This window comes from Aegilops tauschii, chromosome 3 (assembly GCF_002575655.3).
Source record: "Aegilops tauschii subsp. strangulata cultivar AL8/78 chromosome 3, Aet v6.0, whole genome shotgun sequence".
Classification (NCBI taxonomy): domain Eukaryota; kingdom Viridiplantae; phylum Streptophyta; class Magnoliopsida; order Poales; family Poaceae; genus Aegilops; species Aegilops tauschii.
In genome coordinates this window covers 27,187,865-27,209,975 of record NC_053037.3, presented here as the reverse complement: position 1 = coordinate 27,209,975, position 22,111 = coordinate 27,187,865, and the positions used below count along the sequence as shown (strand labels likewise).

The following is a 22,111-nucleotide window of genomic DNA, read 5'->3' as shown; positions in this document are numbered from 1 at the left end:
GGTTGCCAATGTAATCCCACATGTGCTCAACCAAGTCATTTGAAGATCCAAATGAGTGTGCCAATCACGCAGCTCACGATGGAATTGGACAAACTGTTCAAATGTGGCTGGTTCCACGTGCAGGGGCTCAACATTCTCACCTTGATAATCAAATCCTTGATCGAAGAAATTCTCATCACGCTCGTCCTCGACGATCATGTTGTGCATGATCACACAAGCAGTCATCACCTACCAAAGCTTCCTTTCATCCCATGACAGTGCAGGATTTCGAACGATACCCCACCGGGATTGAAGCACACCAAAAGCACGTTCCACATCCTTTCTAGCACTCTCTTGCATTTGGGAAAATCTCTTTCTTCTCACCTTGGGGGTTTGAGATTGTCTTCACAAAAGTTGACCACTGAGGGTATATACCATCAGCTAGATAGTATCACTTGTTGTACTGGTGGCCGTTGATCTCAAAGTTGATAGGTGGGGGAGTGGCCTTCTGCAAGCCTTGCGAAGATTGGAGAGCGCTGCAACACGTTGATATCATTGTGAGAACCTGCCATGCCGAAGAAAGAACGCCATATCCAAAGATCCTACAAAGCCACCGCTTCTAATATGACGGTGCATGCTTTGACATGCCCCTTGTACTGGCCCTGCCAAGCAAATGGACAGTTCTTCCACTCCCAGTGCATACAATCTATGCTGCCAAGCATGCCTGGAAAGCCTCTAGCTGCGTTGGTCGCCCACAATCTCTCTGTATCAGCGGCAGTTGGCTGCCTCAAGTACTCCGGGGCAAACACCTCGATCACAGCCTGACAGAACTTGTACATGGACATCATACATGTTGTCTCACTCATACGCACATACTCATCCACCAGATCGCCTGGAATTGCATATGCAAGCATGCGGATGACCGCGGTGCATTTCTGGTAAGAGGAGAATCCAAGCTTGCCAAGGGCATCCGTCTTGCACTCGAAGTATGGGTCATGAGCAACCACTCCCTCTCGGATATGATTGAACACATGCCTTGCCATTCAAAAACGGCGACGGAATTTATCCGGCTTGAAGAGCGGGGTGTTGGCAAAGTAATCGACATAGAGCAGGGCGTGGCCTCTCTCCCTATTGCGGTTCAGGTTGGGAGCACGGCCAGGGAGTGACCCCCTATACCGAGGAAGAAGCCGTTGAATGTGGTCGTGAACGACCAGTGCAGCCACCACAAGATCTTCATCATCCGACGACGAATCGTCCGATGAACAAATGAAGTGGTGAAAGAAAAACTCATCTCCACTGTCCATACCTTTGTGGGCAAAGTATCGAACACCTTGCGATCGTGGTGGCAAAGAGGCCGCGATGATCACCTCGACGCAGCAGGGGTGGTTGGCGGCCGGCTACTGGCCGCTTTGGAGCTCTCGTCGGAAGATGCTGCGGCCGCCGTGGTACGTCGCCGGCGGTCATATCCCCTCTGCCACCGGCTACGACAGCGACGGCCAAACCTCCTCCGATTGACGGCCAAAACTACGGCGAAAGCGCGGGCGTGTTGGCGGCCATGTCGACACGTGGTTTGGTATGGACGGCCGTGGCTTGCACAGTGAGGAGGCGGCCGGAGAATAGCGGCGGCGCCGACGGGGGCCGGGGCGGGGAGAGGGGGTGGGGGCGTTGGAAGCGAAGGGACTGCTAGTGTCCCCAACAGGCGGGCCACGGGAGGACAAGTGCGTGCGGCGAGCCCGTCTGCGCAATGTCCGTTTCACCCCAAACTCGGCGCAAGTTTGGGCCAGGGATGGGTCGAAAACGAACAGAATCCAGATATTTGTCCGTTTAGAGCCGCGCGTTGGGCCGCGTTATTCGTCTGTTCTACCCCAAACAGACGCATCCAAACAAGATAGAGTCGCGCGGTGGAGTTGGCCTAACGGGCTGGACGGCGGCCTTGCTCCAAGGGGCCGGACGTGGACACGCTTCAAGGAGGAAGCCACCAAACATCCACGGTATTACCTCCACCATCCCGGCAGCGAGATCTAGCCGCAGGCCCGACAAAGCCCAGATCGGGCTCCGTCACTGCAAGCCACCGCGTCGCCAACTCTCCTAGCGCAGATCAGCCCTTGGCACGGCACAGAGACCGCAACAGCCGACCACCCGCCCACAGGGCTGCCGGAGGCCGGACACCACCGGAACCTACAAGGCCGCCACCCAGCAGATCCGCACCGGGGGCGCCGTCCGCGCGCATCCCTGCGGAACCACGCCTGTGCACCACGCACACGCGCTGCCCAGCCTGGGCCAACCGCATTACGCCGTCGCGCGTCTGGCATCCGGCCGCCCGCGTCCTACCGCGACCGCCATCGCGCGAGCACGGCGCCCAGGCGCGCATCGCCTCGGCAGCCCGCCGCGCGGACCGGCTCCAGCTCGTGCCGCCCCGCGCCTCTCCTTGTCGAGCAGCCCCGCGCAGCCCTGGACACGGGCGGTCACTATAGCAGGCAGATTTTGAGTCCGAGTCGGATGAAAATCAGATTCATGGTCCGAGTAGGTGTCTCCCCCGCCTCCGCTTACAAAAAGTAGCGCCCACCGCTTCAGACCTTCGTGTCAAGTTCGCCCCCGCAGACGCTAGAAGGAAAACAGAGCAAATTCCCCGCATCAACCTCTTGTCGATCCATGGATATCTCCACAGTTTCCATCCGTCCCTCCACCATAATCGGCCCACGCGCCGCCGACTCCACCTCCCTGCGCCCCGGCTATCCCGATTGGGTCTTACTCAACAAGACGGCGCGCATCTCCGACCAACGGAACGCGACCACTGCCTTGTGCCGCACGAGGGAGGGCCAAGCCGTCGCGGTGTCCTTCTGGCTCGTCGACCCGCCCGCCGTCTCCTACTTCTCCGTCCACTGCCCTGGTCTGGAAGACGACGATTTCTCCGACACCCCGCCCTTCCTTCTTTGCGCCGAGGGAGCCTTCGTCGTCTTCTGCGTCACCCTCGATGACTCCGTTCACCACTTCGTCTACTCCGCTCGAGGAATCCCCAGAGGGAAGCCGTCGCTGCACCGTCTCCCGGACCCGAAACCCAGGGTCGAAGCCTTCATGAGCCAGCAATTTGGCCTCTTGCCTTGCGGTAACGAGCACTATGCCGTGGCCTTCCTTCATCACCAGTGGGAATCTAGTGACCAGGCCTGGCATTATTATGCCTACATCTTCTCCTCCGAGACAAAGACATGGAAGAGAAGTAAGGAGGCCTTGCTCTACTTATCCAAGTCTGATCAGTTATTGTTTGATAGACATGCCAGCTCCAAGCAGATCACTGTCGGGGAAAGCTCATTGGGATGGGTTGATCTCTTGCGTGGTATTCTTCTTCTTAGCAACCTGTTCGACGATCGTCCTGTCATCACATACATACCGTTACCTAAAGTAAAGGCTTGCATCACCGATAGGAATGGTTATCCTTCCTACGCGCCGGAATTCTTCTGCGATATAACATGCTGCGATGATCTGATCAAGTTTGTCGAGATAAAATTCGATGAACCGAATTGCAGGGCCAATGGTAAAGCATGGAAGGCCACCACATGGAACAGGAAGGTCTCTTGGGATGATTGGGGCAGGTGCTCCACAGCTGATGTTGCTGAAATCTCGGTTGACCCAAGTTATTTGTCATTGTTGCCCGAGCTTTTGAATGATGAGACCAAACAGCTGGAAATTAAGAACCTGTATTTCCTTAACTACCCCACCCTGAGTGTGGACGACGATGATCTCCTTTACATGATGGGCAAGGTGAACGAGGAAGACGACACAGCCTGGGTAGTCGTTGTTGACATGAAACGTGCGGCTCTGGAGGCATTGGTCCCGGTTTCTACCCAACCGTCATACACTGTTACGATGTACTGTCCGTGCACCTTCCCCAAGTACTACCTCAATATAACACCAGGTATGGCCGTATGGTAACTATATTCTTTTTTTCATCATGCCATGTGAATTAGCAACAACATAGGACTGTATTTTTTGCACTCTTGTTTCAAACCGGAACTTTTGTACTCTTGGTTGTCTGTCAGTTCTTGTGTGTGCTTGCTTAGGAAATGTATGTTTCAGTACAAACACTGTTGACATTTACTCCATCCGTTTTTATCTACTCCGCATATTAGCTTTGACCTAAGTCAAACTTTATAAGTTTACAAAGAAAGGGTTTCAAATATATATGCAATATGTGTAATTTTCTCTTATTTCTTTATATCTCAAATAGCATGATATAGGACCATGGAATTTTATTATATAACATAGATTTGTAGTAGAATGTTAATTAACAAAAAACAGAATTTTGCTGCAGTGAGAATAAACATACCATTTTGACTGTACATACACCCATGCTTAGGAAATGCTTCACTAGTTTGGTCTTTTCGAAATTAACAAGTTTGGGTGTCTGAGACGGGAGGCAAGTTGCATATCTTAGTTATGATGACCCATGTGTCATTTATATATGTACATTACCTATTTACCTGTAGCCATCTGTTTTGTCCATTGTTATTTACTTAGTACTAGTTTTATACCTCTGGCCAAGGCCCTCTCCAATAAGATTTAAGAAGTGCTCCATTGCGAAGTTTATGTGCATTTATTTCCCCATCTTTTATATGTGAATGTCCCTTTGTTAAATAATACCTTTTTGAACAGACATTGGCAGTCCAGTTGAGAAGGATAAATCCGATAAATGGCCGCAAGCGAGACCCAGCCCCAATAACTCTGGAGGGCGTGTGCAGAGGAAGAGGAGGAAGAAGAAGAAGCAGGCACAGGCTGCGGATTGCTGGTTGGAACAGCCCTATTTGCTGTATTTTGTTGGCTGCGTATTGATTGCGATCTTTGTAAAAGTGTTCTTTCATCTGTCTGGAATGTAATAGTCAGTATGTTACCCTCTTATCTGCAAAAGTAGCGGCAAGCAAAAGCATATTCTAGCAGCTTCCCTGCATGTAAAATGTTCTGGAACGAGTGTTGGATGAGGTTCAGTTTAAGCTGTGTTTAACCTGTTCTTGAACAGGGAACGGTGCTGCAGTTGATATGCTGCTTCTAGTTCTTAAGCAAGTTGGAATAAAATCATTTGAGCTTCATAAGTTTTCCCCATCAGTATGTTGCTTCATAGTTGTTGCAGTCCAATGAAACTCCTTTTAACTGCGACAGATTGTCCAGCAAACGCACAGGCTTGTGCGTTCCTACGCCAACCCAGTTCGGACGTTGTAGCGAGTGCGTGCGTATGTCCGGTTGTCATTTCGCTTTTGAGTGGTTTTCTATTGGTTCGTTCGTTTTCATGTTATGTTTCAACTGATTTTTAACATAATTACGAAAAACAATGATATTATTTATTCTAAAAAGTTAAAATAAAATTGTGAACATTTAAAAAATACAAAGTGTTCACATATTTTAATTTTTTTAAAATTTCCTAAAATATAAATATTTTATTTTTTTAATATATTTTATAAAAATTGTGAACCTTTTATGAAGAAAAACCTAGAACATCTCTAAAAAATGTTGAATACCTTGGGAATTTAAAAAGAATAGTGAAAATAAAATCAAAAATATACTAGAAAATTAGAGAAATAAAAAGTATAGAAAAGAACAGAAAAAAAGAGAACAACAAAAAACCAATCACAAATCTTCTAAAAACTTTCTAAATGTGGAAAAACTAGATCCAAAACTTGAAAAACCAATGTAACACTTGTTAGCCTGGCCCATGTCGCTAGCTTTGTGCTAGTGCCCGACATTTAGTACATGTACATGCTTTCTTTTTTCGTTTTCTTTTAATAACTAGTCAATGTGTACGTGCAATGCACGTTAATTTGGAAGTATAATAAGTGCATGCGGATATTAAGTAGGATATTATTCACGTGTTATTATGTGATTAGCAGTATATTTGGCATGAAATTAACTGCACGCTAAATGTGTTGAGCGCTCGACATTGAAGTAGTCTAGGTCGTTGAATTGACATGATTTGATGGCCGAGATTAATTGGATCTACCCCTTTGGGTCTTTTTATATTGTTATAGATATTATTATTATTATTATTATTATTATTATTATTATTATTATTATTTGTTTTTCATTGATTTTCTTTGGGTTTTTATTTATTTCACTTTGGTTTCTTTGTTTTCTCGCTAGCAAAAGAGCCTGTGCGTTGTAATAGGAGAAAAAAAAAGCACCACACGCCCCTAACCCAATAACCATGACTTAAGACCCCAGTAGGTCTACCGCCTTTATTTCAGCACATGGCATCTCATTTTTGTTTTCGCTTATTCTCCTTTTCACCCTCGTCGACGGTGGCCACATTTCTCACACAATCACAATGCATTTGAATATGGTCAATGCTAAGACATCTCTCTCTCTCTCCCTCCCCCATAAATGAGCAATCTTTTTTTTCTTGAGGTTTTGATGAGGCGTGCATGTGTTATTATATATGGTTTCTTTTGTCTCCAATCTAGTTTTGCTCTGATGTTCATTTCTAATCCGGATAGGCACTGATATGAAAAAAATACAGACGGATCATGCGCTATCGATTAAGGTTGTACCCTAAATAATTTTTTTAATATAGTTAACTGGTAAAATAACATCATATTCAGATTATAAATATTTTTCTAATCAAAATGCATATATAATATGTTAACTTTGGAGTTACGGTTTAAAAGACATGGATATTTTTAAAAAGTGAAAATCTAACTTAAAACTAAACTACGGGTTGATTAATAGAAATAGTAGGTTTTTTGTAAAAGCAAAAAATCTGCCTACAAATTGGTCTCTGAGTTGCAAAATGTGGGACGGATGGGCAAAAGTACCAATCCATTTACTAGTAGAACGCTCGGGCGTGGCTACGGGCTATAATGTATGCATATAAATAAATCAAATAAATAATTAAGGTCGTTTCCAGGTCGAAGCTCATTTCTCCTTCATACTGCGCGAGTTGGGACATCTAACATGCGCCTAACAGGCTCTCCAAAATTCAACCATCTAGAAAATCCGGGCTCCCCCAAATCCATCCCATATGTGGGAGAAATATGGTTGTCCGGACTATCCGCCATGTTATCTCCAGCACACGCTCCCAAAACGATAATCCCACCCCATGATGCACCCTACCATTTTTCCGCCAGACCCTCTCTTCCTGCTTGGTTTCTCGCCGTAGCAGGATATTTCTTGCTGGAGCCCTCTCCTTTAAAACCAGATGATGCAAACCTCACCTTTGCCATGGATGCCTCTCTCTGTCACAATGTACTTCCCCATGGACCACCAAGGAGAAGTTTCCACCAACCGCCCCGCTCCCCACCAAGATCCCCTCACCCATGTTCATGCCAATCCGCCACCGCCATCAAAGAAGGCTGAGGTGTGAGCCGCCCGTGACGCCCCCGAGCCAAGAAGGCATATCTAATGTCTCCTAAGCCATTGCCATGTTGTAACATACAGATGAATCAAGAAGTAGTGAGAGGTGTGATCTGTTCTCGGCTTCTTGCAAGCACAACGTATTAACTACAATGAAATGGGACAATTAGTAGGTAGATTTAAGGCAAGGAAAAAACTGAAAATACGGTATACAGCGCATTGCAGCAACTCATACTTTGTCCTGACCCAGTGAAGCTATGTTCTTGTACTCAACAGTTTCAACACTGAACCCTGCATTAAAAGGAATCCTCATACGCCAGAGCCATGGCCTCCTGTCTCACCGCTTCAAATGGCTGCAAAAAAAACAAGAACCGAAACTTTCACACCAGAATTCAGCCTCACTGCTACGACCCATGATAACAAATATCCACTGATTGCATCTAGCACATCATCATTTTATCACAAATCACTATTTGATGCAATCAATCTTCCTCATGGCTGCTATATTCGCACCATATTCATGGTGCTTAATTATTAGAATGTCAATGGAGGCATGGACATAGGCACAGAGGGAGTGCAGCAGGCCGTAAGATCGGACAGGAGAGGAACACGGAAGGTGGGTAAAAGAACGACGGTGACGTTGCCGCTGCAGGTCAGTTCTGATGACCTGCACTCTGCGTGCGCTCTTCATGCTGCGCAATGGAAGCAGAATGGATGAAATCCTTCATATTTGAAGTTTTGAACTAAATGAACTTTGGTTCACTCTGTAAAATTATAGGACATCATCATACTGCATTTAATGTAAGTAAATCCTATTTGACCTAGCAAAAATAGAACCTGAACGTGTGCCTGACCTTGCTGAAATAAGAAACTTGTTGCAGATGCTAGCTTGAAAAAAAGGATAAAAACACACAATTTACATCAGCAAGGGAAAAGAAGGGAAATCCTTATAATCATGACAGTTCCGGCATATTCACTACAGAAATGATGTTCAGTTATTCCCCATTTGTATCATGAACAAACCCACTACGTGAACAACAACACCACCATTTAAAATCAAACAGTTTAGAAGTAGACCATTCAATGAACAAACAAAAATCCTTGAAAAACATACAATTTGGATATTTTATTTCTAAATTAAACATTTGGACCTAAACGTGAAGAAAGCGCACACACAGTACATACAAACAGCAGAATTATTTCCCTCTTGCCCTTTCTTTTCAATAACTTGAGAGAACAAAATACTGAATCGAGAGCATGCATGTTGTTATTTCACCATCCATCCAAAAAGAACAAATTAGTAAATTTATTTGGCAGAAGAAACCACCTAATAACAGGCATCGTCACATCATCTACTTGAAAGATTTGATACAAAAAGTACGGCCTGGAAGTGTCATGTAGACCCCAAAACTGACCATGGTTGGATGGACGTTTCACTCTAACATGAGAGATAGCAGGAGTGGAGGAACCGCGAGACTCCCCTGAAGTCTGAGCCGAAGGAGGAGGCACAAAGACCTGTCAATTCCGCGACGATTTGCCCAAAGAGAGGACGGAGCCCGCCGAGCCGAGGGCGACGTGATTGAAAGCAGATGGTGAAGACTGGGAGCGCACCATGGCCGTGATTGCAGCTACAAAATCACAATCCTTTGCTCAAAGATCTGAACTCAATTCACCCTGAAAAACAATTAGTCATGTGAAGTCAGACTGCATTATAATCAGACTCAGATGAGACGAAAGCAATTGACTGTCTAAAAACTTCCTTAGGGCACATAACAAATATTTGGCGGCATATAGGTTCCTACTGACAGTTCAAGAAATGCAAACATATAGCACTATTATGTTAAATAGGTCACCCTAAACCATGCTATAGATTAATCATGGTCATGAGCCCAAGCATAATGACTACACGTACCAAGCAAAAAATAGGACCTTGAAGATATGTAATGTAAACTCATAAAAGAATAATTATCATGCTTTCCTTTTCTTCCCGGAATTGATATTTTAGAAAGCAAAATGGAAATACAAGGCACACATCATTAAGAAAGAGATGGTCATATTCTAATATTCACTTCTTCTACTCCCTCCGTCTCATAATGTAAGACATTTTTTTACACTAGTGTAGTGTAAAAAAACGTCTTACATTATGAGACGGAGGGAGTAGAAAGGAGCATTTATCTAAGCTCGATACCAAGCTAGCCCTCTTATCATTCATTCAAGACAAGGGATGTACAACATCATTTGAAATCAAAGCAATGAACAGGCATCTGAGATGATTCAATGGAAAAAAGACCACAAGAACTTTTTATGCATAACTTATAATTCTCATATCAGCAAGTGTAGTCCTTAGCTTGAATTTATTATGTCAGTTTGGAAAAATACACCCAAGAAGAATTTCAACTTAATTATGTGATCAAAATAGGGGGGAATGAGGGGCAACATAAAGCATCAATTCTATATTAGATGGATCAACTAATGCAGCCAATAGCTGTTGTACCTTACTAATTCAAATACTAGAGTAACAAGAAAAGTTAATATATAGACGTGGAAGGTTTCAGAATTCAGCAAGGGTAATAAGACCTCAAACATTTGCTTCGGTGGTGGAGTGACGATGGTCATGGCATGTGGGTGCTGTATACGGTTTGGACCATGACTCTATGGCTGTGCATCACCGCTAGTTTGGACCATCTGTGGCTACACGTGTATAAAAAAATGTCAACATTAAACGGTCAACTTGCAGCAGACACAAAAAATTGCCATCTTCTGTCCTGGACATATTAATTGCAAGCAAAACTCAATCGTTTGCAGAAGAACTAAAAGTGCATCTCTTGTCCTGAACAAAAAAAATTCAGATGCACCTTCAGGTTCTAGAGCAAACCTGGTGCATCAAAAAGACCTCAAAACCTGTCACGAGTATTTTCATACATAAATGCAAGAAACTGTTAGCAGCAACAGCAGCACCAGCATCAGGCTCACGTGTTAACCACAGCTGAAATCAACCATCATTCAGCATTCATTCCAGAACCTTTTTACATGCAGCGAGAATATGCTTTCGTTTGCCATGATGTTTGCGGGCAAGAGTTAGGATACTGAATTACATTTAAAAGAGATGACAGAATTCAATGTTAGCACGCAAAAGAGTCCAATGACAATACCTAGTGCCAACAATAATACTGAAAAGTACGTTCTCGATCCTAAGCATGTTTAACTGACCAGGAATTGCAAATATAACATATATTGCTGGGTAAATCACATCAGTAGATAAGATAGGCATCCTAATACAAAAAGAACACACCCTAGTGCTTGGAGAGCATCTGGTTTCAAACCAACAGTGATAACCTAGGCCATAACACTTTTACGATGATGACTATGAGTATGCAGCCAAGAAAACAGAGGACATATGATTTTGGCTGGCGATCTGGAACGTGCAACTGCTTCTTCTTCTTCCCACTTTTCTTCTTCCTCTTTTTCTGTGGATTCTCTTGAGTGTTGGAACCCTTGTCCACTGGATTATCGATGCCTTCCCCTGCATTATCTTTGTTGTTGAGGTGGTACTTGGGCAAAGCACATGGAGAGTACATAGTAATGGTATAGGATGGCTTGGTATAAACTGGGACCAGTGCCTCCAGTACCGCCCGGTCCATGTCGACAACGATGACCAAGGGTGTGCCGTCTCCATCAACCACCTTGGCCATCATGTAAAGAAGATTGTCGTCATGCACACTCAGAGTGGGGACCAAGAATGACAGTTTCTTCAGATTCAGCTGCTTGGTCTCCTCGTCCAATAATTCAGGTAAGAGAGCAGAGAAACTCTGGTCAACCGAGACGTTTTTGACATCGATGGTGCATCGTTGCTGCCAATCATCCCAAGACAGCTTTCTCTCCCAAGTAGTGGCTCTCCAGCCTTTACCCTTCATCCTGCAGACGAACTTGATCAGATCACCCGAGCACACGACATCGCCGAAGTACTCTGGGGCGTCGGTGATGCTGGCCCTCGACGTGGGGAAGGGGATGAATCTGCTGACAGGACATTCATCAAACAAGTTGCAAACAAGGACAATGCCACGGAAGAGATCAACCCAGCCCAGTGAATTTGCTCCCACTGCGATCTGCTTCGAGCTGGAATGTATATCAAACAACAACTTGTCAGGCTCTGACAATTGCAACAGGGCATCCTTGCTTCTGCGCCATGCCTTTGTCTCGGAGGAAAAAATGTAGACACTATAATGCCAATCTTGATCGGTAGAATCCCATTGATGATCAAGGAAGGCCACTGCATAATGCTCGTCGCCGCAAGGCAGGATACCGAATTGTTGGGATGCAAAGGCATCGACCCTGGGGCAAGGGCCCGGGAGGAGGTGCAAAGAGGGCTTCCCGGCGGGGATTCCACGGGCGGAATAGACAAAGTGGTGGACGGACTCGTCGATGGTGACGCAGAAGAGCAGGAAGGCAGCCTCGGCGCAGATGATGTACGGCGGGGCGTCGGAGCAGAGGTCAGAGTCGTCGATGCCCGGACAGTGGACGGAGAAATGGGAGACGGACGGCGGGTCGGCGATCCAGAAGGACACCTCCACGGGCTGGCCCTCCCTCGTACGGCACACAGCAGTGGTCGCGTTCCGGTCGCCGGAGATGTGCGCCCTATTGTTGATTAGCGCCCAGTCAGAGGCAGCAGAGGAGGGCGGGGTGGCGGCGGCGCCGGCGTGAGGGCCGATTAGGGCGTCGGGGCCGCCGGAAACGGTCGAGTGTGCCATGGATCCGGGGACTTTTGCCTTGGGGATGAACCCTAGGATTGGGGACTGGGGTTTGTGGCGACTTGGAGAAGAAGAAGGTCGAGGAGGAAGAAGGGGAAAGCAGAGCACGAGAGAGAGAAGGGGAGAACTATTTCATTCCATACTGTATAATTTTCTCATGCCGGACAGCTCGTTACACACACGACACTCACACTCACGCACGGCCCTCGGCCCACACAAGCCACAAATGACCCGCAAAAGAAAAAACAAATTTGACCCACTAGTCGAATTCCACTTAGCCACTATGTTTTTTTTTTCAGAAAAACTTACGATCAATTCATCTTCAATCATGGCACTATAACAAACACCACAAAAAATAAAAATTAGTTCCAGGTCCGTGGTCCACCTAGCAATGACTATAAGCACTGGAGTGAGCCGAAGGTGTGCTGCCATCATCGCCCCTCCCTTGTTGGAGCCGGGCAAACCTTGTTCTAGTAGACAGTCAGGAATTCGTCATGCTAAGGCCCGTAAGACCAGCGCACCAGAGCAACAACCATCGCCCATGAAGAAAGATGTAGACCGGAAGGGTCAAATCTATAATCACCAAAACGAAGGCGGACGAAGAATGGATCCAAACAGATCCACCAATGACTAACACCGACCGAATCCCGTAAGATCCGACAGAGACACAACTCCACACACCCTCCAGCGACACTCGACGCACCATCGGGGCGAGGATAGAACGTAAGAGATATTATTCCTATTGAGGGACATCGCCGCCGGCACACGGCCCCAATCATGACGTTGAACCTAACAAAAACAAGAAAAGGGTCCCTCCCGTCAGCGGGGGGGGGGGGGGGGGGGCAAGGCCCTCCGCATCTCCATGGCCCAAAGTCCATCGAAGATGGGACGGACCGACAGCGAGGCCGATGGGAGGAGGAGGAAAGCTTGAGGTCTTTTCTTGTGGAGGAGGAAAGAGACTTTACGGCCGCAGCTGGTACGTACTGCAACAACACTATGTTCTCCCGCCTTCTTCTTACGTTTCTAAAAAACCTGGCTCAGCAACGCCCAACTGCGGTGAGGTGCTGACACTGAGGTCGGTGAAAGTTAAAAAAGTAGCTCATGACTCGGCTCGAATCGACTCGAACTCGAAGACTAATGAGTCAAGACAAGCTTTATTTTAAGATCGTTTATAGACCAAGTTAAACGAGCCGAGTTCACGACTTCTCACGTAACTCGTTAGTTTCGGTATAAAAATCAGCCATCCTACATCACCTTGCATCGCAGGCGAGCCACATAGGCACAACAGGGGTGAAAAGATCGATATGGTTGACTAGAGGGGGGTGAGTAGGAAACTACCAATTTTTAGCTCTTTTAATCAAATTAGGTTAACAACAAAATAGGTTGTCTAGATGCAACTAGGTAGACAACCTATATGACAAGCACAACAACAAGCTCACAAGCAAGCACAAGTTACAAACACAACATAAGCTTGCACAAAGTAAATGTAAGAAGCAACTGCAAGTGAAGACGATGAAGACGAGGATGTGTTATCGAAGTCCCCTCCTTTTTGCGGTGGTATGTCTCCATTGGAGCGGTGTGGAGGCACAATGCTGCCCAAGAAGCCACTAGGGTCAACATTTTCTCCTCACATACTCGCACAATGCAAGATGCCGTGAATCCACTAGCAATGTCCTTGAAGGCGGAAACCAAACCTTTACAAACAAGGTTGGGGCTCTCTCCACAACTTAATTCGAGGCTCCCACCACCACCACGAAGCTTCACGGCTCCAAGGTGCTCTTCCATAAGGTGCACAAACACCCAAGAGAACAAGATCCGCAAAGGATTAGTGGAGGGAATCAAATATCTCTCGGTGGAAGTGTAGATCGGGCCCTGTCCTCCAAACCCTAGAAGATCAACAAGTTTTGATGGCTATGTAGAGAGATCGGGCAAAAATTGAGCTTAGGGCAACAATGGAGCTTAGGGGGAAAGAGGTGGTTCTTCTTGGGGAAGAAGACCCCATCTATATAGTGGGGCAAAGGATCCAATTGTTATCTACCTAGCCCGCTGATAAGTCTCCGTCGTATCTACTTTTCCTAACGCTTTTCCTCTTGTTTTGGACTCTAATTTGCATGATTTGAATGAAACTAACCCGGACTGATGTTGTTTTCAGCAGAACTATCGTGGTGTTGTTTTTGTGCAGAAATAAAAGTTCTCGGATTGGAATGAAATTTTTTGGAGAGTTATTTCAGAAAAAAAGAAAAATACTGGAGCCAAGAACCACCGGAGGGGGGCCACAGGGTGAGCACAACCCACCCGGGCGCCCCCCCTCCAGGCGCGCCCAGGTGGGTTGTGCTCACCTGGTGGCCCCGCAGACCCTGATTCCAACTCTATAAAATCCCATATTTGGAGAAAAAAATCGGGGATGAAGTTTCATTGCGGTTCACGATACGGAGCCGCCGCCACCTCCTGTTCTTCATCGGGAGGCCAGATCTGGAGTCCGCTTGGGGCTCCGGAGAGGGGGATCTTCGATCTTCGTCATCACCAACCCTCCTTCATCGCCAATTCCATGATGCTCCCCACCGGGAGTGAGTAATTCCTATGTAGGCTCGCTGGTCGGTGAGGAGTTGGATGAGATTCATCATGTAATCGAGTTAGTTTTGGTAGGGTTTGATCCCTAGTATCCACTATGTTCTGAGATTGTTGTTGTTATGACTTTCCCATGCTTAATGCTTGTCACTTTGGGGCCGGGTGCCATGATTTCAGATCTGAATCGTTTATGTTTTCACCATTATATCTATGTCCTAGATCCGATCTTGCAAGTCATATTCACCTTACGTGTAATGATCGGTAAACCCCGGAGTGACAATAGTCGGGATACTTTCCGGTGATGACCGTAGTTTGAGGAGTTCATGTATTCACTGTGTGCTAATGTTTTGTTCCTGTTCCCTATTAAAAGGAGACCTTAATATCACTTAGTTTCCTTATGGACCCCGCTACCACGGGAGGGTAGGACGAAAGATGTCATGCAAGTTCTTTCCATAAGCACATATGACTATTTACGGAATACATGCCTACATTATATTTATAAACTGGAGCTAGTTTTGTATAGCCCTAGGTTATGACTGTTATATGATGAATATCATTCAACGAATCTACCGATCCAATGCCTACGAATTTCCTACATATTGTTCTTGCTAAGTTATTACCGCTGCTGTTACTATTTCACTTGCTACAAAATCATTGCTACCACTGTTATCGTTACTATTGCTGTCACTACTACTATCAAAATCTATTATATTATTGTGCTACTGATCATTTTGTTGCAGATAATTAATCTCCGGGTGTGGTTGAATTTACAACTCAGCTGCTAATACTTGCAAATATTCTTTGGCCCCCCTTGTGTCGAATCTATAAATTTGGGTTGAATACTCTACCCTCAAAAACTGTTGCGATCCCCTATACTTGTGGGTTATCAAGACCTTTCTCTGGCACCGTTGCCAGGGAGCATAGCTATATTTGTTGAGTCACTTGAGATTATTATCTATTTATCACTATGAAGAATCTGAAGGATACCAAGACTAAGATTTTTCCCTCTAAGACGAGGGGAGGTAAGGAATTGTCATCTAGCTCTGCACTTGATTCACCTTCTATTTTGAGTAGACTTGCAACACCACCACATGCTATTAATCCTGATTTGTTGCAAGTTATTGATGATGCTACTTCTCTGAATGCTACTCATGATGATGCTAGTACCTTGCTTGATGATAATGTGCCACTAGGTGAATTTCTTGATGAACAACTTGCTAGAGCTAAAGTGAATGAAATTGCTGGAACTGATGAAATTATTGAAACTGATGAAGCACTTGAAACTGAAAATCTTGAAACACCTATTAGACCTAGTCCTCCTAGATATGAAATGCCTAAGATACCTGAAGGTTATGTTATGGATGAGGAGATGATACGTCTCCAACGTATTTATAATTTTTTATTGTTCCATGCTGCTATATTATCATTCTTGGATGTTTTATAATCATTTTATAGTCATTTTATATTATTTTTGTTACTAACCTATTGACATAGTGCCAAGTGCCAGTTGCTGTTTTTTGCATGTTTTTTACATCGCAGGAAATCAATATCAAACGGAGTCCAAACACCGCAAAACTTTTTGTGGATTTTTTATGGACCAGAAGACCACCAATGGGCCAGAGCTGCACCTGGGGGTGCCCCGAGGGGGGCACAACCCACCAGGGCGCGCCTGGGGGCCCAGGCGCGCCCAGGTGGGTTGTGCCCACCTCGGTGGCCTCCTGCACCCCCTCTTTGCCCTATAAATTCCCAAATATTCAAAAAACCCTCGGGGTTAACCTAGATCAGAAGTTCCGCCGCCGCAAGGATATGTAGCCACCGAAAACCAATCTGGAACTGATGAAATTATTGAAACTGATGAAGCACTTGAAACTGAAAATCTTGAAACACCTATTAGACCTAGCCTTCCTAGATATGAAATGCCTAAGATACCTAAAGGTTATGTTATGGATGAGGCGATGATACGTCTCCAACGTATCTATAATTTTTGATTGTTCCATGCTGCTATATTATCATTCTGTTGGGTAACGCAGCAGAAAACAAAAAATTTCTGACCTACGCACCAGCCCAGGACCACTATGGAGACTGCATACATGGTTTGATCTTTTTCGTTACCGACACGTAGCGCAGCGGAAGCAGAGTCGATGACGAACGGCGGTGCAGATCCCCGCAGATAGGATTTACAACCTCCCAACCGCGAGGATGTATGCCCTCATCCGCCCCACGGATAGCCCTCCGGGAGGCGGTCGGACAGTCCCTCGGACTGTGTCGCGGATAACCCTTCTGGAGGACCCTCAAAACTCGGACGGTCACTCGGACAGCCCTTCGGGAACTCGGACCGTCACTTGGACAACCCTTTGGGATGCACTCTCAAAACAGCCCCTCGGGCAAAAGGATCGAGACTACGACCTCTCTACGGGGTTGCACACATACGGTGTCATCTATCCGGCAGGGCTTCGTCGTCCAGAACTAGTTCCCACCGGAACCCAGACAACTTTTCGGCTCTACGAAACTATTTCGCTGGGAGGGAGAGAGAAGCCAGATCATGCATGGCACTTGTATGTGAGAAAGAGTGTGTCTTTAGGCAGCCCCCTCCACTCCTATTTATAGGCCAAGCCCAAGGGTGGCTTCTCCAAGAAGCCAAGGGGATAATACCAAAAGGCCCTCAAGGTGGCTTCTCCAAGAAGCCAAGCAAAAAGCACTTTCAGTATTCATGACAACATTTTTCAGCGTCCATTCAAACTGAAAATATTTATGTGGGCTCAGAACATTTCCAGTACCCACTAAAATAATTTTCAACGCGTTCCGAAACAATTTCGCTTTAGTGATTTTAATCTGCGAAAAGCAAACAAGAATGCGTTTTCACTATTCATGGAGACAATTTTTCGCGTCCATTAAATCCAAAAATATTTCTGTGGGTCTTAGAATAATTCCAGTACCCACTAAAATGATTTTGGATTCGTTCTGAAACAATTTCAGATTAGTGAATTTCATCTGCGAAAAACAACCAAAGCGGTACCGGCAGCTCCAAAACATTTTCGGTTTTTATCCCCAAAAATTCCCAGAAGTTTCCAGAATAATTCTGGCACCCTCCAAGAATTATCAGGCGTGTCACGAAACCAATTTGACTTAATGGTATGTCCCGAAACAACTTTTTTGTGTTACGAAACTATTTCGCTATTCTCTCCCCGGAACTCTTCCATTGTCTCCGAAACTTTTTCGGCAAATTTCTCTCAGACTCCCTGTCTAGTATTCAGCAGATAGATGACCCTTAAGCGTGTGACCCTATAGGTTCTGTGAAGCATAGACATGACCGGAACACTTTCCGATCCAATGATCAACATCGGAGTCGTGGACACCCATATTGACCCCTATACCCACACGAATGAATATTCGAGTGAACCTCCAGTTGCCGTGTGCTATTCCTGTTGCTTCGTGATATGTTACAAAGACCCGAGGTGAGATTTACTTGCATCCCCGTGGATCAACAACTTGTCCACTATGCTAGTTACCTCGTTACTGGTTTTGTTCTCTTATCTCGTTTCCGTGTTTCGGCATCCCTGTGATCAAATCACACTGTGTCTGGCCAGACGATGATGGATACCATAACACTGAGAGGGCCCGAGAATATCTCTCCATCGTCGGAGGAGCAAATCCCAATCTTGAGCTATCAAGTTACTTGACATACTTTTCCATGAACCCGTAAGCCGCCGTAATAGCCACCATTTACAGATGACGTTTAACAAACCCCAAAGTTCATGAAGCAAGCATGAAGAAACTCGATACTCTCATGGTCTAAGGAATCATGCAAACGTTAACCATCTCTGTGTTATGTGCCATTAACTTGTGACGAATGAATCTCATAGCATAGCATCAATCTGGGTCGATTCAACACAAATGTTCTCTTAACATTGTGCCCTCAAAGTTGCTGGCATTGACATGCCCATGATCAGGAAAACAGAACCATCATGCAACACTTGAGCTAGTCTTAGAGGCCAGACTAAGAATACTTCTTACCGTTTATTATTCCACACATGCATATGAGTCTTCCTCCGAGCCTCTTGTTATTGCAGACTTGAGAACCATAGCAGTTATAGCATGGAACATAAACATAATTATGAACTTGGAGATAAATATCATTTATTATTGCCTCTAGGGCATATCTCCTACAGACTCCCACTTGCACTAGAGTCAATAATCTAGTTAATGCTAATGCACTTTACACCTATGGCATACTGGTGTAAAAAAATGCTTCGCATGTGGTATAGCCTGATGTCCATCGGATCTGGCAACTTCAGCTCCGTGTGTATCTCTGCATATCCTCGCGTTTTCACGCTTTCACAAAATTCATATTTTGTGCGGACTTGGCTTTGTATATATGTGAATCATTGGTCGAAACCTGATTCCTCAGACTGAGCTATGGAGCAACTATCTGCAATAGTGTTCCATTGACCAAAGCCTTCTTGGAACCATACTAAGTTCATGAATGAACTATATGATTCAACATCTTTCTCTTTGTCGCTTCTAAAGCGGCAACATACTTCGCCTTTGTTATAGAATTCGCCACAGTAACTTGTTTGGAACAATTTCCAACTAATTGTGCCACCATATTGTGTGTTACACAAAACCCTAAATTTAAATCGAAAACCGCATGGAGAAAAGATGAAGACTGTATCGACGTAACCTTTTACAACAAACTCTTCATGATCTCCACTTGCGAGGAAACATGTCATAAGTGCTACTTTAGTACTCAATGACCCTTTTTCACTATTGTCCCATGATCAGTACTTTTGATCACTTTGGTATCTATACTTGCAACAGCTTGGGAGTATTGGACATATCTGGTTGTTTTACATACCATGGAATACATGATTAATCCAAACACATGAGTGTGTGGAATCTCCATCATGTATTTTGCTCATCAGTGTTTTGGGACACTGATTCTTGCAAAAACTCTTTCCATGTGACTTCGGCAAGAATCACACCTTGTCGTTCTTAGTGCTAAACGGTTTTAGCATCCTTTCAATATGTATTTTTGCTCAGCCCCATTAGGTAAATCTATCTTCATAGATCATTATGCCTAATATCAAGGCTATTTAGCCCAAGCGCTTCATCGGAAAACTATTTTCAAATGAAGTCCTAATTCATGTCAAGAAATTTATTTCCAATTAACAATGTGTCAAGCACACAAGGTTTTCAGAAATATTTTTATGCTCTCACTTACTTTCTTGAAACCACAAGCATCTTCGTTACTCATTGAAGAAGTCAAACCCCTTTGACCATTCCATCAAAAATGAAGATTCCAACTCCATTTTGCTCTCTTCTATCCATTGCTGGAACTCTGAAGTTTGCATACTTACTAACATACTCTGGACTGACAAAATACTTTGGATTGTATCACATACAAGTCCTAGGTTGTATTTCCATTTCATGGAAATTATTTAGTCATCCATGTTGCATATCTCATGTTTGAAATATGTATTAATTGCTAGTTTAACCCGAACCGACTTTAAGCATTGCTACGGTGAGACAATCTCATTGTAGTCAACTCCTTGAACTTGTTATTGCAACAAGTCGAGCTTAATGGATAAAACATTTTTATCCATATCAGTTTATAGTCCCATTACAATCCGTTAGACTCCAAGTCTTTCGGAGGGTTTATCAAGATTTAAATCTTGAATCATTTATGGAAACTATCTCGGATTATATTGGCATTCAGCCAATTCTGGAGTCAGGGCCCATCAACGCTTCCTTGTGTATCATAGGTATACTGTTGTCTAACAACAATATCTCGTTTGCGCACCTGTGAGGTTTGCACGAGCTTTGCCTACGTTGTTCAGCTACAAGTTCGACCGAAGTCCATACATCTAATGTAGAGGCTTCCGTATTAGTCGCAGTAGGAAACTCTGGAATTACTTCCAAGGTTCCTTTCCTTTGACCTGATGACGAAGATACTTGTTATCTCGTCGAGTTGCACTGTCCTCCCACTTACCCTTTTGCAAGAACTATTCTCTTTAAAAGCATACCGTTTTGTGGCAAAAAACCTTTGCCTCGGTATAGTGGTGGGGAATACCCAATGACTTGGGGTAACTTACAAAGTAGCACTTGTCTGATTTGGAATAGATTTGTAACCTTTTACACAAGGCCCATATTCCAAATGTTAAGAAAAGATATAACATGGTTGGGCGTACCATACCATGCCGTCATTTCAACAGACCTGATGGAGCTCTTTTCAGTGTAAAAGCCGCAGTCTCTAAAGCATTACTCTTTAAAAGTGATACTGGCAAATTTATTTATGTCATCTTTGATCTTACCATGTCATAAATGGTTTGATTACATCTTCACAGACATTCCACTCATAGTGGTGTTCCAGGAGTTGTAAGTTATGAAACTCTTTTCACAACTCATCAGACATTCGCTAAACTTGTAACTCAAATATTCCTTTCTGCAATACAATTGCAGAAACATAATTTCCTTGTTACAATAACTTCTACCTCATTTTTGAAAACCTTTCGAATGATTTCAAAAGATCCAGACTTACGTCTCATCAAGCAAATATCCATATATCTACTTGAGTCATTTCTGAAGATATATAAATCCACTACTTGCAACAACATTTATTGAACTACACACATCAAAATGTATGATCACCAATAAGTTTGTTGCTCGTTCCTTATGACCTGTGAATGGTATTTCAGTCACTTCACTTTTCGGAGAAAAGTTGCAAGTGTCAGATGATTCAAAATCAAACGACTTCAAAATCCATCATAATGGAATTTTTCCATGCGGGTTTCTCCAATGTGACCAAATGCAGTGCCACACATGTGTGGTATTCTCATAGTCTTGCGACATTTAGCGTCAGTGTTATGGATGTATCATTTTACCATCAATACTCATAACATACACCCCATCTTGGATGGAAGCATGGCCCTTCATATTATTCATAATACTGAACAACAATTGTTCTTTTATGAACAACCCTTTTGCAATAAACATTGTGCAATGGGCTAGAGTGTAAGAAACTCTAAAATGAATTATGAAAGTAAACATAGAGGTAATATATTAATATCATTATTCATAACATACATCTCATTCATAATGAAAGTATGGCCCTTATGTTTATTCATAATACTGAACATCAAAAGTTTTCTTATGAACAACCTTCTTGCAAGATACCTTATGCAAAGGGCTAGAGTGTGAGAAACTCTAAAATGAATTATGAAAGAAAATACATAGGTAATACACCGATGGAAGGTATAGTAACTTTTACTATGTTCCCAGCATGTATTAAAACCTCATTCCTGGCTAGTCTTTTTAGGCAATAGTAGCTCTTACATTGATTCGCAACAGAATGCAATCCAGCGGGTATCTTTGCGATTAACTCACAATACCCAAGAATTAGTGATTACCATGTTTAACCATAATTCCCAAGAACTATATCTTTGACCAGCCTTCTATACATCAAAAACTTGTATGACATTCAT

At 44.3% G+C, this 22,111-nt stretch overlaps 1 protein-coding gene across 1 annotated transcript; it reads left to right on the top strand.

Annotated features, from left to right (window-relative positions):
* Positions 1–2,175: 2,175 nt before the first annotated feature.
* On the top strand, positions 2,176–5,198 carry LOC120976391 (uncharacterized). The gene is made up of 2 exons (XM_040403312.3): positions 2,176–3,892; positions 4,630–5,198. The coding sequence occupies exons 1-2, from the start codon at positions 2,632–2,634 to the stop codon at positions 4,848–4,850; spliced, it is 1,482 nt and encodes a 493-aa protein (XP_040259246.1). The 5' UTR covers positions 2,176–2,631; the 3' UTR covers positions 4,851–5,198.
* Positions 5,199–22,111: the final 16,913 nt, after the last annotated feature.

What these genes read in the sequence shown, in the direction of transcription:
- LOC120976391 (XM_040403312.3), top strand. Translation starts at nt 2,632, where the DNA reads ATGGATATCTCCACAGTTTCCATCCGTCCCTCCACCATAATCGGCCCA. An exon ending in CTACCTCAATATAACACCAG is followed by an intron (nt 3,893 to 4,629) that starts GTATGGCCGTAT and finishes CTTTTTGAACAG; the next exon opens with ACATTGGCAGTCCAGTTGAG.